This window comes from Larus michahellis, chromosome 20, assembly GCF_964199755.1.
Source record: "Larus michahellis chromosome 20, bLarMic1.1, whole genome shotgun sequence".
Lineage (NCBI taxonomy): Eukaryota > Metazoa > Chordata > Aves > Charadriiformes > Laridae > Larus > Larus michahellis.
The window spans coordinates 6,686,720-6,701,700 of NC_133915.1; the positions used below are offsets into that span (position 1 = coordinate 6,686,720).

The 14,981-nt window shown below is 51.2% G+C and overlaps 1 protein-coding gene across 5 annotated transcripts; it reads right to left on the reverse strand.

The window, feature by feature from the left end:
* Positions 1–2,676: 2,676 nt before the first annotated feature.
* Positions 2,677–11,489, reverse strand: DUSP26 (dual specificity phosphatase 26). Of its 5 annotated transcripts, none has more exons than XM_074563673.1 (8): positions 11,309–11,489; positions 11,021–11,175; positions 8,988–9,054; positions 8,053–8,263; positions 6,799–6,895; positions 4,501–4,773; positions 3,916–4,124; positions 2,677–3,452 (listed from the first exon to the last, which is right to left on the reverse strand). In XM_074563673.1, exons 6-8 carry the CDS (start codon positions 4,677–4,679, stop codon positions 3,253–3,255), a joined length of 588 nt encoding a protein of 195 aa, XP_074419774.1. In that variant the 5' UTR covers positions 4,680–4,773; positions 6,799–6,895; positions 8,053–8,263; positions 8,988–9,054; positions 11,021–11,175; positions 11,309–11,489; the 3' UTR covers positions 2,677–3,252. The 5 variants fall into 5 exon arrangements, with proteins under 5 accessions (XP_074419774.1, XP_074419775.1, XP_074419776.1 ...); XM_074563674.1 differs by having other exon boundaries at positions 8,053–8,274; positions 11,021–11,179; positions 11,309–11,453; XM_074563675.1 differs by having other exon boundaries at positions 11,021–11,179; positions 11,309–11,445.
* Between the last annotated feature and the right edge of the window lie 3,492 nt (positions 11,490–14,981).

A 14,981-nucleotide genomic window follows, 5' to 3' on the forward strand; every position in this document is an offset into this window, starting at 1 on the left:
GGTTTGGGTTGGGAGGGACCTTAAAGCCCACCCAGTGCCACCCCCTGCCCTGGGCAGGGACACCTCCCACCAGCCCAGGTTGCTCCGAGCCCCGGCCAACCTGCCCTTGAACCCCTCCAGGGATGGGGCAACCACAGCTTCTCTGGGCAACCTGGGCCAGGGGCTCACCCCCCTCACAGCAAACAATTTCTTCCCCAGATCTCACCTAAATCTCCCCTCTGTCAGTGTAAAACCCTTCCCCCTCGTCCCATGGCTCCCCTCCCTGCTCCAGAGTCCCTCCCCAGCTTTCCTGGAGCCCCTTTAGGGACTGGAAGGGGCTCCAAGGTCTCCCCGGAGCCTTCTCTTCTCCAGGCTGAACCCCCCCAGCTCTCTCAGCCTGTCCCCACAGCAGAGGGGCTCCAGCCCTCCCAGCATCTCCAGGGCCTCCTCTGGCCCTGCTCCAACAGCTCCGTGTCCTTCTGCCATTGGTGCCCCAGAGCTGGAGGCAGCACTGGAGGGGGGTCTCACCCGAGCGGAGCAGAGGGGCAGAATCCCCCCCTCGCCCTGCTGCCCACACTGCTGGGGATGCAGCCCAGGCTCCGGGGGGGCTTTCTGGGCTGCCAGTGCTCATTGCTGGGGCGTGTTGAGCTTCTCATCCACCAACGTCCCCAAGTCCTTCTCCTCAAGGCTGCTCTCCATCTATTCTCCGCCCAGCCTGGATTTGTGCTTGGGATTGCTCTGACCCATGTGCAGGACCTTGCACTTGGCCTTGTTGAACTTCATGATGCTTGCACGGGTCCAGCTCTCAAGCCTCTTGTGATCCTCATTCCTGCCACGCACATCCCCATGGTACATGTGCCCACGATGCACCTTTCTGCCATGTGTGTTCCCATGGGTTCTGCTTAAATATGGCCCCATCATCCAGCAGAAATGCTCTGCATGTGACCCAAGTTTGGACTACCTGCCTCACATATCACCTGGTTTGAGCCCTGCCCATCCTTGCATATGCACCAGCCCTTTGCGGGACCCTCCTGGAAAGCACTGAGCTCCTGGTGGCTCTCAGTCTCCTGCAGGGGATGGTTTTGGACATCATCAGCATCTCCATCCAAACTGTGGATCCTCTCAGTGACTGGTGACCATGAAGGCAGCAGGACCATCAGTGTGGGGCTGTGAAATGGCTCTGTGTGCCCCCACATGCCCCACGTCAGGGATGGCAGTATGGTGGGCTCGCTGTATCCTTCTCCACCAATAGCTCCAAGGATCAGGCAGGTTTCTGCTGCTGGTGGCTGGGGCTGTGCTGATAGTCCTTCTGAAATCGGGGTACTTCCCCTTGTTACACTTTGATCTCCCAACACAGGAGCTCGGCCACTGAAGCACACTAAGGTACCAAGGTACACCACAGGCTCTGTCAGGGATTTCACTCTCTGAATTAGTTTGCTGATCCTCCAAACACAATGTGCCCTCGTGCTCAGAGCCTCCCTGATCCCAGCTTTGTCACGCTCTGCATTTGGGGGCCGATCTACAGCAGGCTGCACAAAGGGAGCTTCGCAGCAGCAAGGAGCACAAAGCAGAATTGCAAAATCAGACAGGAGGCATTTCACGCCTCCCAGGACCTTGCCAAGCTGCAATCCCCCCTGCTGAAGCTTCTGGCATGCCCAACAGTCCCAGCAGCACCAGTGTCACCGCAGAGCACGACCAGCCCCTGCGCATTGCCCAACACAGTTCCTCCTTGCCTCGGTGTCTGCAGCCCTTGGTCGGGGTAACCTTGGCCCCGCTGCCAGCAGTCAGTCTTTTCTCTCTGCCGGTGCCTTTCTGGGATGGTGCCATGCCCTGAGCATCCCGGGGCACCTCTAAGAGCAGAGTTCCCAGCCCGGGAGCTGTGCAACACACACAGAGGACACCACAGCTTCCGCAAGCTAAAGTTTGCTCTCCTTATTGCACTTGAGCTAAAGACAGGCATTCCCCAGGGCAGGAGTGCTTGGGGCCACCAGTTAGCAGTGATGGGGTGCTACAGCACGGGCCTTGGTGTGCCCCAAGCCAAGCGGCTCACCCTGCACGGCCGTTGGGCTCCTCTTGCTACATGTTTACATGATCTCAGCACAACATATAGCCGGCAGCCCAGTGGTGCTTCGTGCACTCTCAGGAAACAGAGAAGAATGGGGCTATAATAAGAGCAGGCAGACAATGAGTGCTGGCAGTGTGCAGGAGCAGCCCAGCACCCGTGGGGCCACCCAGCACCCATGTGCCACCACGGACGCTCGCTCCTGGCCCTGGCCACCCTTCCTGGGTTCATCTTGCCCATCGCCTCTGCAAGCAGCCAAGGTGTTTTTCGCAGGTCCCAGTGGACAGACGGCCCTTCTGCAAGCCTGTGGGTGATAGCTTGGTGCTTTCCTGCCTTTGGGAGACCGACATCGCCACCTCGTGATGGATGGTGACCCTAGGGACTGCCAGCCCGGCTCTGCTTTCCACCAGGAGCTCCCCTTTCTGTCCCCATTGCTGGAAAAAAAAGAGTGGGGAGGCCCAGAGTAGGCACTGGCCACCAGTGGAGTACGACAGGTTCAGCCCCTGGACCAAGGATCTGGGAGGGTCCATCTCAACCCAGAGAACTCAGGGTGATGCTCTCCCACCGACTCCTGCGACGGATCCCAAGCCTGAACACATAAAGTCTGTCCCAAAGCACACAAGGGATGGCCAAGCTTTTTCCTTAGCACTGTCTTTATTTTTACACGTTAACACTAGGCATGGAGGACATCCAAACACTACGACAAAAGGCCTGTTTGCCTGAGCCCACACACCAGACCTAATTCACATTGCTACACAGACCAAAAACGAATGGGAAACAAGACAAGGAACACAGAGCTTCAGTCTCTTGGGAGGGAGGGACAGGACTGGCTTGGCAACGCATCTGCCATGTGGGATAACAAAGCCTTGAAGGCTTCCTGGAGCCAACAGGGATAGAATAACCTGAAACATGGGGCCGAGTCCCTCTGGAGGCATCTTGGAGCGAGCAGGCTGGGAAGGAGGCTATATGTTACGCCTACCTAGGTGGCAAGATTGCAGGTTGAGGGCCTATGCTTTACCACTAGGAATAGCTCGCATGTCTGGGGACCCCCTTAGCAGAGGGGGAGGCCCAGGGGCCAATTGCGTGTAACGCATTAGCTGCCAAGCATCTGCACCGTGAGGAAAGCCCTATCTCTGCCACTCAGCGAGCATCGGGGTCAGCTGAGCACCGCACACACAATGGTCCCACCGCACAACCCCTCTCGTCCTCCTTCATGCACTCCTCTTCAGCCTCAGGGCATTGTCCAGGGCGACCAGCTGGCGCAAGAAACCCCGGTTGGGGATGATACCGCGGTGGTCCTTGACCGTCTTTATGGCTTCTACAAGGGGCATGTGGTGGCGGATCATGAGGTAGGCGAGGACCAAGGTGGCCGACCTGCTCACCCCGACAGCACAGTGCACAAGGATCCTTCCTGGGGGTGAAACACAGGGGCTGTGTCACAGCAGACCGAATATCCCAATTAAAAAAATACTGAGGACCCAACTGTTTGCCTTGGCGTGTCCTGAAGTTGTGGCTCAGGTGTGCAGCCTCTGGGGTTAGATGTAGGGCCCCAGTTATAATATGACTGTGATGCACTGAGGTCCCCTCTTGGCAAAGGGTATCAGCGTATCGTGATCTCCAAAAGCAGCCTGAACAGGACCAGCCACAGCTCAGGACACAGGCTGCGGCTGTGACCTGCAGGTCCAGTGCTCTCATCTAGCCTGTTCCCTCTTTGGAGGAGGTGATCCAGTGCAGAAGGCACCATCCCAGGCTAGAAATACCTGTGTTTTCTAGGATGCTTAGCAATAGGATGTCAATCTAGCTTCCCACCTGCCCGGAGCAGTTTCTTCCCATCTCAGCTCCCCACTTCTCTCCCAGAAATCTTTACCACTGACCTTCATTCAGTGCTTGGTGGATGAAGTCAGCTGCAGGATAAAAGTAGGGGCTCATGTCAAAGGAAGGTGAGTCATGGGCCTCGATGCCCAGGTAGCGGATGCCTGTGCCCTCGTAGTACTCAGCACCCCCCCTCCACTTGCTGTGCGAGGCGTTGAGGATGTGGGTGATGCGCAGGTGAGCCAGCTCTCGCCGGTTGGCCGCTATATCTCTGCAGAGAATAAGAAACAGCGCACAGATTCAGAAGTCTAGACCAGCTAAAGAAAAGTTTCTAAGGACAGTGTAAAGGCTGTCCTGGACAAACATTTACATCTGAGAAAGCTGGATGCAAAGGAAAAATGCCAGACCCTTTAAGATTCTTAAGTCAATCTCTGACTCCACGGGCACACCACCTCCACCTACCCTGCCACAGCAGTGCTCTGAACCCTCTGCAGAGCCATGCTTATGTCCTTCCTCTTCCTTTGTCCCAATGTACCACACCCATCATGTCCTCCCCTCCCTCACTTTTACCAACCTCCCCCTCCCAGATTTCCCCATTTCACAAAAGTAGCCCAAACCCCCAGTTCTTGTCCCACTCTGATACATACTGATCTCCCAGGTAGAGTCCTGGCCAGACCTCATCAGCATGATTACAGGCTGTTTTTCCCGTGTACAGCAACCTTTCAAGCTCGAAGACGCTGAGGATGGGATGGTTGTTACGCTCTTCCCGTGAGCTGCGGCTCGGTGACCTCGTGCCATTCCTGGAGAACCTCGACAGGAAAGCCATTGGAGCTGCTGAGACCCACAAGGCATACCTGTGGGTTCGTGAAGGCCGGAGAGCGGCCTGGAGGTCGCTTCTGCTGCTGCTGCCACCCACGGTCCTGTCATGGAAGCAGTGAAGATGCCATTAGAAGAACTGGGGACCTCTCACACCATCACTTTTGTAGAAATACAGGCCCAAAGCAACCAGTTCTCACCTTCCTGATGAGAGGGCTGTGTCAAGTCAGCTACCCAGTGGTTCCCAGCGTGAGACAGTATCACCTACACTGCCTTCCAAGAAGCAACACTGCTGGGGAGAGGTTTATGATGCCAGGGCTGGTGAGGGAAGCCAGAGAAGCAGCCAGATTGCTGAGTCTCCACAGGCTGAGGTTTTGCTCCAGCCCCACGACTTTGGGTTGAGGCCACATTGGCAAGAGATGTTCTACACAGGACCACCTTCCTTCTGAGCTGGCTCTGGGGCTTTGCCTGCCATCGGGACAATGCCAGCTCGAGAACTGATGCTGCCAACCTGTGATCAGAAGCAATGAAAGGCGGCCAGGTCTGGGCAAGCCACCAGGACTGGGGAGGAGAAACCCCCAAACAGGTGGAGGATTCCATATGGCACCACGCAGAGTCTGGCCAGGACCCAGACTCCTACGGACCAGGCACAAAAGCCTGTGGGGAGGGAGAGGCAGGATTAACCCCTCCAAGTACAGCAGTCCTGACACTGCATATGAATATCTAGGACTGGTTTGGGGTGAAAAGAGTTAATTTCAGGGGATGAGAAAGCTCATTTTGCAGAGTGGATCCTCTAGGATGCAGCTCTGCTCTCAAACCTCTAGATCATGCCGATACTTGTCACACATCTGCAAGAAACCTCCCTGGACAGCCTCACCCACGCGGGGCAGTTAACAGTCCTTGCAGCCAGGTGTTTGTCAGAGCTGCCTTTTTTTTTTGCTCGTTCGCTGCTGACAGAACCCCCCAAACATGAGAATACAATTCTCTTTCCCACCATCACTGCTGTGGCCCTGAGCTACCCTGGAAGGTGTCCAAAGAGCATCCCATCAGAGCCCCCCAGCAGCAGCTCAGCACCAGCCAGTTGTCTCTGGGAAATGCAGTGACCTTGGGCTGGCCAGGCTGGATCAGAGCATGTCTGTCTGCTTTGACATTTTGCCTAAGGCTCCGGCCAGCAGCCAACAGCGCAGAAGGAAGAAGCCTCCAGCCATTTCTTGGCAACATGCAGAGGACGAAAACATTGCAAGGGCATGGGGGAGCTCAGGGGAAGTCCAGAGAGACTCATGGATGTCTCCTTCCCCTCTCAGACCCTGGCTGGCACCCCGGGGTGCTGCACAGGAGAGATCAGCCCTGCCTGCGCTGCTCATCCATGGCACCAAGCGCCCCACACTCCCCAGCACAGGGTATGGGCCAGATTTCACCCGGACACCTCTCCCCTGCCCTGATGAATTTTGGACTCCTTCATGCTGGGAATTCAGACTTGGCAAACCCCACCTGGAAAAGGCGTTCAGCACAGCCGTGTTCTGGGGCCCTTAAACCTTGTGTGACCTTGGCTGCAGCACAGCCACATGCCACCAGCCCCGGGCAGCACTGAGAAACAAACAGCAGAAGGGTCTGAAGAAAGCAACTAAATCATCCGTATAAGGCTGTAACTAGCCAAACAGCAGACCCTCTTAATAATGATCCGCACCTATCCTGGGGTGTATCTCAAGAAACCTCAGGCCCAAAGCTCCCTTCCAGCATCCCACCCCCAACACACCCCCATGCCAGCCCCCTCAAAGTGCTGCAGGGGAAGAGAAACTGCCCCACATCCAAGACCTCAGAACAGACCCAAAAGGACTCCTGGCACCAAAAATCCTCCCAGGCATGTGCTGTACCCCCCTCTTTTGGCAGCCAAGCCCGGGGGCTCGCACCCCGCTCCCCCGAGCCTGCTCATGTCTGCCTCCGGAGCCCCTCTGCCAGTCGTGCCATGCTTGGAGGGAGGGGAGAAACAGCCAGAGACTGCCTAGATGCACAGAGCGAGCTCTGAAGAGGCATCACTGAAGGAGCGCAGGCTGCTCAGCCCCGCACACTCCGCAGAGACAGACAGACAGACACGCAGGAGGAAGGAGACGCCCACCCCGTTACTCTACCTTTGTGAGAGCTGTGATTTTTCGGCTCAAAGTGAGTGTTGTAGTCAGATCCAGTCGGCCATGTCTTCCTGCTGCTGCCGCTGCTGCTGTAGAAAGGCTGATGTATGAACATCTATTTTAAGCCATGACATGTCCAGAGGCAGGTTTGTTTATATCATGCTGTGCATGGATGGATAAGGGAGGAATGGGGGAGACGGACACAAATGCAGAGATCGCATGCAAGCATGCACAGTCATACACATAAGTGCCCGTTACTACGCAGACAAAAACAACAGCAACAATAACATATCAAAATTCTCCTGCCAGCTTTTCTCTCACTCCTCCTCCAGCAAACCAAAAGCCACAGGCGCACAGAGAAGAGAGGAAAAAAAAGCCGATAAAGTGGTGCTGATGACATGATTATCCATATCATAAATCTGTAGCCGTTTCTAGAGGATCCTTCTTTATGGGTTTTTTTTTACAGTTGACCTTGTCCACCCCCCCCCACCTTGCTAAGGTCTCTTTGGCAGAGCCAGTGCTTGGTGACATTTTCTTCATTTGCTAAGAAAATAAGCCGGGGGGGGATGTATGTGGTGAGATGACAAACTATTTACAAATTCATGTCAAAGTCAGGGAATACTTTTTTCTGGGGAAAAAAAAAAAAAAAAAAAAGGAAACTCAAATGATTGAAGCTTTTTGTTTTGACATTTCTAAATGACACCATTCATTTCAGAAGTGCTGCAATATTTCAGTTAAACATTTTCCAGGCAGAATATTCTCCTTTTCCCTTTGAAGTGCTGGCTTTCAATTTAAAAGTTTCACTCAAATCAGAAAGTAGGAGTGTGGTGGGAAAAACAACCTGAGGAAGAATCGAAACATGCTGTTCCAGGCCAAACGACACATCCCAAGAAGATTTATGGTATTCCCTCCCACGCTCCTATTTGATTAAAACCTTGGAAAATTTCCTGTTTTGTTTTCAGCTTAACTTGTGGCTATCCCAGGATGCAACCTCAGAAGCTCAGCATAACCAGATACTCGTCCCGTCCCACCTGCACCGCACTATGTGCTTGCGATGAGGTTTAGCTGGGCTTCTTCAACATCCATCACGGACAGCACAGGTCCCAGGAGTGCAGCCTCAAAGCAGCGCACACCTTTCAGTACATCACGGGTCTGGTTCCCCCCGCCTCCCATTGTGCATAGCTAAACAACAGGGTTGTCAGGAGCTGTACTGGAGGTTAACATAGGTTCATGGGTTCAAAAAGACTTTGAACACACCTGGATTTCAGATCTCTCAGCCTTCCCCATGAAGTTCTGGATACAGCTTCAGCCTAGGAAGTTGATAACAACACAGAAGCTGGAGGATGTGCTCAGGAAGGCATATGGGATATGCCCTGCTCTTAACTGTTTTCCCCAGGCAGTAACTGCTGGATGCTGCAGGAGCTGGATACCAGGGGTGATGGACTTTTTGTTCCAAGTTCCTTTGCACCTGCAGAAATACTGATCTGGTGTTAACAAGTCCCAGGAGAGACCCAGATGCAAGACTAACAAACCTCTCAGAGCTGCAGACCCAGGGGGTCCCCATAAGCCCTTCTGCCAGCTACACTCACCTGATCCTCAGGGAACAGAGGCTCCAACTCTGTCCATCCCAAATGCTCCTTATCAAAGAGCTCTGCTGTGCGAATGCCACCAGAGTGACTGTGCCCAGCCATAAGTGACTCCATGTCCATCAGCCATGCTGCGGCAGCAGATGTGACATGTCAGGTAGCTACATTGCCACCAGTTCCAGGCACAGAGAGCCAGAGCTACTAGGTACAGCCCGGCAGGCTGGCCAGGAGCATCCCTCCCCTCTCCTGGCAGCCTCCAAAAACTCCTGCCCTCAAGAAATGCTGCCCTGACAACAGCTGCCTCTGCTCCCAGGCAACAGGCAGTGAGGAGCAGTTGCTGATCCCACCCTTTGGCTCCCGTTCAACACATGAGAAGCAGCACCCAGAGACCTGATTTATCCCCTTCCTCCACGGTTTGCTCCAGCTCCTCCATGCTCAGACTCCCAGGGGTGCACAGACAACAGCAAGGGACAGACCCCAGGAGGTCCTGGGTGAGGGCTGGCTTTGCTGTCCTCACCGAGCTAACAGTATTTCACTGCTGCATGATGCTGCCAGCTTGGGAAAGGCCTGTCCGGTACTCTGAATAAGGGGTTTGATTCCACTTACCTGCAGAAAGGTTGAACTTTTCACTTCTGTCTGGTGGCACTCCTCCAAAAAACGGGGATCAAGTGACCTAAAAGGATCACAGATCTGTGAGACACCTTTAAACGCGGACAACCAGAAGCCCTCTCCCTCCCCTGCACCAAGGAATTACATTCCCAGTAGTCCGTAAAACGTGCTTCTAAACAGAAGTGCCTACAACCCCCATCACAAAAGGTTAAATCTGAATTTAAAAAAACTACATGAAATAAAATTAGGTGGGTAAATGTTTTGGCAGAGCAACGCCTGCAGGGAACTTACTGGTCATTTAAACAGAGGATTAGTAGTTGTTATGTTTTTATTCCAATAATAACACTGGAATTGCTTTGTAAGGCAGCCAGAAGTCCCCAACAAAGCCAGTGGCTGCTTCTTAGATAATGAAATCTCAGATGCTTTGAAATGCCCGGGCAGCTGCATCAAGGAAAAGTGTCAGCAATCTATCTTTTTATAAGGGAAGTTTCTTAGACACAGCTCAGACCTCTTTGCCTCACCTCGTCTCCTTGTTTTCCATAAACATCAGTGCTATAGCAAAGACTGAGCTGCTCCTTGCTCCCTGGTAGGATTTATGAGCTCAGTGCATTGCTTCTGAAGCTCCTGTCCTTGAAGACAAGAGGCCACTCAGAGCACTGGATCTGGTCTGCAGGCTCGGCAGGGGCACAAACACCGTTTGGGGTTTGTTGTGATTTTCACATCCATCTTGCTCAGTTTCCCCACCTCCTTCTAATCATCCCCAGGTCGGAGTCCTGTCTCTCACCTGTTTTGCCCTGAAGGACCCCGAGAAGCAAAAGTCACTCTAATCACCAAGTCACAGGGAGAGAATTTAAAAGACAAACCCCCAAACTCTCTCTCTTCCTGGCAGTGATTCTCTCAAAGCCGTTCCCTCTGGGAAGCATCCAGCTACAGGACAGGACACAAAGGTGTCCTGCAATGTCACTTCCCTGTGAGCTTTATCACTCCATTATGCCTGAGCCCTTAACTGAGAAGGATCATCTGGTCCTTGGCAGATAAAGATTATGCAGGAGCACAGCTATGGAGACACGGAGAGGTAGGTCTGGCTTCCCCCAGTGATGGGCACTGCTGCAGAGAGTATCTATAGGGCTGGATAGTTTAAGGATAGCACTGGCAGAGATGTCCTATGTCCCCTGACCAGCAGACTTGCCTGCTGTGGGGGGTGCTGTTGTTACAGCAGGGGTGGGATGCTGGCACAGGCGGCTATGATATCCCTATATCTCAGCTATTGTCAAAAACTGCTGTGCACAGCAGGCCTGCGGCAGCGAGGACTGAGCAGCTGTTTTCAGCTCAATTAGGGACGAAATAGGCTCCCAGCAGAATAAGCAGGGCACCCGCTGGTCCCAGCTCGCCCCCCTTCTCCCAGGCTGAGCTTGGAGCAGGGAGGAATCAGGGTCGGGGTCTGGAAAACCCACAAGTGAGCTAAGATAAAGGGCTGCTTGGAAAAGTTCACAGATCCAACCACTGGAGGCTGCTCTGGTTATACATAAATCACCACTGTGCGCATTGTCAGACATGGAAAACTCAACACAAGGAAATAAAGGGCAGGGGTTAGAGAGTTTCAGAGCTGCTATTTCCTTGCTTTATACTCCCCATGCATGCAAATTCACCATGGTCTTCACAGCTCTATTTTAAAGATCAGAGATCAATCACTTCACGCACTAAATGCTGCATGTCCAAAAGCCACCTGGAAGGCACAGGAGCCAGACTTTATTATACTCAATCATAAACAGAAAGAATATATGTATTTCATCCAACATGTGCTATTTGATAGACCCACTGCAGAGGAGGAGAGCAGATGGAGAGAGTGCAGAGGGCACAGATAGCTGTAGCATATCAAGGTAAAATTAAGCCTTTTACCTTAAGCCAAGGTAAAAATAAGTAAGTTAACAGTCAGGGTAAGAAGGTGGCGTTGTTGAAAAGGGTAGTGCAGGACGACAGAGCAGCATTACAGACACACACTGAAAGGGGTTTGAACAAATGTGATTTACCTGGCACTGAAACTGCCCAGGGAGGAATTGAGCGCTCGGCTGAGGGGGCAATAACTACCAGCTGGGGGATGTAAATCCACCGCTTGCACTGTGGCACAGGCTCTTCTCTAACTGCACCATGGACAAAGCATCATAAAGGTGGGGTCCGCTGCAGGCTGCCTTAGAATATATAATAGAAAATTTATCTGAAAAGGCTAAGGTCATGTTGCCAGTCAATCCAAGGTAGGATTGACTCTCTGTCAAAGTCATGAAGTAATAAAGAGTAATCTTCACTCTCTACTCACCCACCTTTAGGTCAGGGATAAAGATTTCTTTTGGGGCTCCATACATGCTCTAGCAGTCTGGAAGGAAACTGCAAAGCTCAAGGCGACCACTCTGCCAGGGGCTCTCCCTGAGTGCCGCCCACCCTCCTCACCCTCAGCATCTCTGGGACAGAAGCTGAGTGCTGTTAAATCCTCTCCCAGCCCCCAAATACGTATCTGCTTCCCTGTAAGAAATGTCATCGAAGGTAATAAACCCCTGGAAGAGAGGACGCGCAAGTAACACAACCCCTCCGTGCCCATTCCAGTGGCGTCAGCCAGAAAGTTAAAGCCTCGTCACTTGGCTGTATTGATTCACCGCTGGAGGCGGCCACTTGAGTTCTGTCAATGCTGAGATATTTTCCATTAAAAGAAAGAAAAAGGGAAAAAAAAAAAGGAGGAGGAAATAACAGGCACCAGACTCATTGTCCGACAGCTGTAAAACCTGCACAGCCTCAATTTGTGAGGAAGCAGTCCTTGTCCACGGGGAGAAAGACAGCTGCTTGCTTTGTTGCAAACTTGCAGTGTTTATGATTACTTAGCGGGGAGACTCCGAATTGCTCGTGGACACATTTTGCCTGTCATCCACTGTCTTGTTAATGTCAGAAGCAGCCTGGGATAGATTTGAGTTGCTACAGTGCAAGGAGGAAAAAAAAAAATCAAAGAAAAAAACATGTGAAAAAATAGTAAGTTTCTGGCAAAATATGCTGTGAAATCCTGATGCTTTCTGCCTAACTGTTCACTTCAGCTTGTCACATCTTGTTAGCAGAGCAGGCTGGGGCACAGTCCAAACCTTCTTGAAGCTGGTGGGAGGTTTGCTGTTGACCTGATACTCATCGCTCGGAAAGATGTCAAATGGAAGAGAACTACCCCCAGCCTCCCTGGAAGGAGACATTCATGATCCCCATTAGCAAGGAGTCTCAGCTACTTGCACTTTTTAAAGGCTAAGATGAAGGTCACACCTATCTTGCATAGCAAAGTGATCTTCAAAATAGAGCCAATCGACACTGGAAACCAGTACCTCAAAGGCAGAGGGTGGGGGAGCACGGCATAGGTCTTTTGGACGGCTCTGCTCCGTAACTACCCACCACATCTGCACGGTGCAGCTCAGACCCACATGTGCAAAGCCGCACGCTGCCAGAGCTGAGCACTGATCTGTCTGCGCGACACCTCTGACTCGAGAAGCTCAAATTTTATTCTTGCAAATCCAAAATCCTTAGGGAAACGTGCTTTGGAGAAAAAAAAGGCATTATAGCTACGTCAGGGTGGAAATTGGGGCCAAGCCCCGAGCAAATTCTCACTGACTTCAGGGAGGCTGGGACCTGTCTGTGATTATTTCTTTTCTTGAGTGTTCTTGGACCAAGAACTAATCATTATGAACATGGACACACAGCAGCAGTGTCTTTTTGAGGCCTGTGGCTGCTGTTAACACAATGCATTTCTATTCACTGTGTCTATGGTACTAAGAACCCCAGCAGCTCAGCTATAATTTCTAAAGCAGCAAGAACAGCTTAGGAGCTCAAATATAAAGTCAGCGAGAGTTGGGTGCCTAATTCCTTTCAATCTTCTTTCTAATTCCTAGCCTTAGGGCTTTGAGGAAGTGGCTGGTTTGATTTGATGAAGAAAAAAAGCTGCTCCATTAGCAGGTCTGATGTTTGAGAGGCTTCTTTCAGCCTGTGATGAATCCCAGCACCCTCCATCAGGCCACACTTGCTGCTAGATCCTATTTTCCCTTCAGTGACATTATGTCTTAAACAGGCTTTCACTGTAATAACATTTGCAGTAATGAAATCACCCGGCTGTACCGTCTTCTTTTAACAGCGAAAATATCTGAGTTGGCTACAAAGGGAGATTTAAATGTCAGAGAGAATGTGCTGTATGTGTCCATCAGAAGATAAGGTTTCTCTTTGTTGATGAACGGAGATGCGAGGGTGACTGCTGGGCGTTTGGAGCACAAAGGCTCACCACGGCTCCTTGAATAGGGAACGAGGAGGCTCGGGGGGAGCGGGGAATGGGACAAGGGAGAGACGGCTAATACAGAGAGCTTTTAAAATCCCTTACCGGCTATAGGGTTCCTGAAGATATAACAATGGCAAGGCACTAAATTTGCAAGTGAAGTGAATCAAAATCAGCTCCTCTCTTTCCTTTCCAGTTCAGGGCTTGCTCTCTAAGGGCAGTTGGCTGTGCAGGATGGAAACATGAGGAGGAATGGATCTCTAAACTGGGTGAGAATGACCCCAGCAATGCGGCTCTAGAAAGCTTGTAGAGGCCTCGACAAGTCAACAGTTAGGGATATTAACTTTAATATCCAAAGATCCAGGAGAGCGGCACGGCTCAAGCTGACATTCAGCCTTTCCAGCACTCCCTAACCCAGACGGCCAGCGGCCTCCTACAGCCCTGACAAGGGAGATGTGCCTCTAGCACCCACATCGAACAAAGCGGGGACCAGAGAGCCTGGACCTCTAGCAGGATACCTTAACCACCCCCCGCCTTGGCTCTGTGACAACCATCCAGCCACCATCTTTGCATTGCTCATGCAAGTTAACAAGCAGGATGCCCCTGCAGTCGATGTCTCAGCACCAGCATGAACCCAGCCCAACTGAGACCAGAATCCACATGTGAACTTGGTATCTGCATAGGAACCTTTGGCTCATTATGAAATTACAAATGTCAACAGGGGGGAATAATTAATTTTCTTAGAACAAATGCAGGCACATTGGCTCTCCCCAGCAGATAGAAATTCTGACCTTCATTGAATGCACTCAAAATTATGTGGGCCTGATCTGCTTCAGCTGGTTAGACAGGACAACCCCAAAGCGATGTTTCAAATAAGATTGTCAGGAATAGTCCTCCTTTTGAAAATGTGGCTGCTTGATTTCATAGTATGAGAATTCTTTCTTCCTTATGTCCAGGAAAGCTCTCACTTGATTGATTTATTCCAATAAAAAGCTAAAAATTCCCAGTTCCATCAAAGCCAGTTGTAAAACTCTCAACATCTTAAAGACAGGATTTTACCAGTACACTTAGCTGTGCCTCAGGGTCGGGGGTTTTATTCTTTTTTTGTTTGTTTGTTTGTTTTGAGAAACAGCTCTGTCAATGACTTGAAGGGTTACATTAGAAACCATTACATTTCGCTGCTGGCTCTTAATGGTAACATGACTTGTACCTCCAGCTTGGCTTTCCATCTGCCACCAGCAGAGACAGTAACGTTACAGTCAACATGGAAAGCATTCATGTTCCAAGCAGAGGACAGTAATAATGAAAGAAGGAAAACATATTAGAGCTGATGATTTAGCCTGAGAAAGGGCAGATCGTATCATCTGATATGCCCTATAGCACGACTATGAAAAGAATAACCTTTCCTCTGCAGGAATGTTTGCTGCAGTGGGAAGAGGGACCAATTTTCCACCTCTGTTTTTTTGCAAGAATGTTAATTTTAGCAAAAGAAGTAAAGGTCATGAAGGACAAAAGATTGGGAGGGGGTAAAAAACAAACCTTCTCCTCCCTCCCCAAAGACCTGACAGTCTGAGCTACTTTGCCTAATAGAAACAGGCAGCAAAGAACATTTTGGCTTTAATAATTCTAATTATTCCACAGTATTGTGAAATAAATTAGAAATCCAAATGAAATCAGTGTCCCATGGTACTAGGAAATGTACAGTC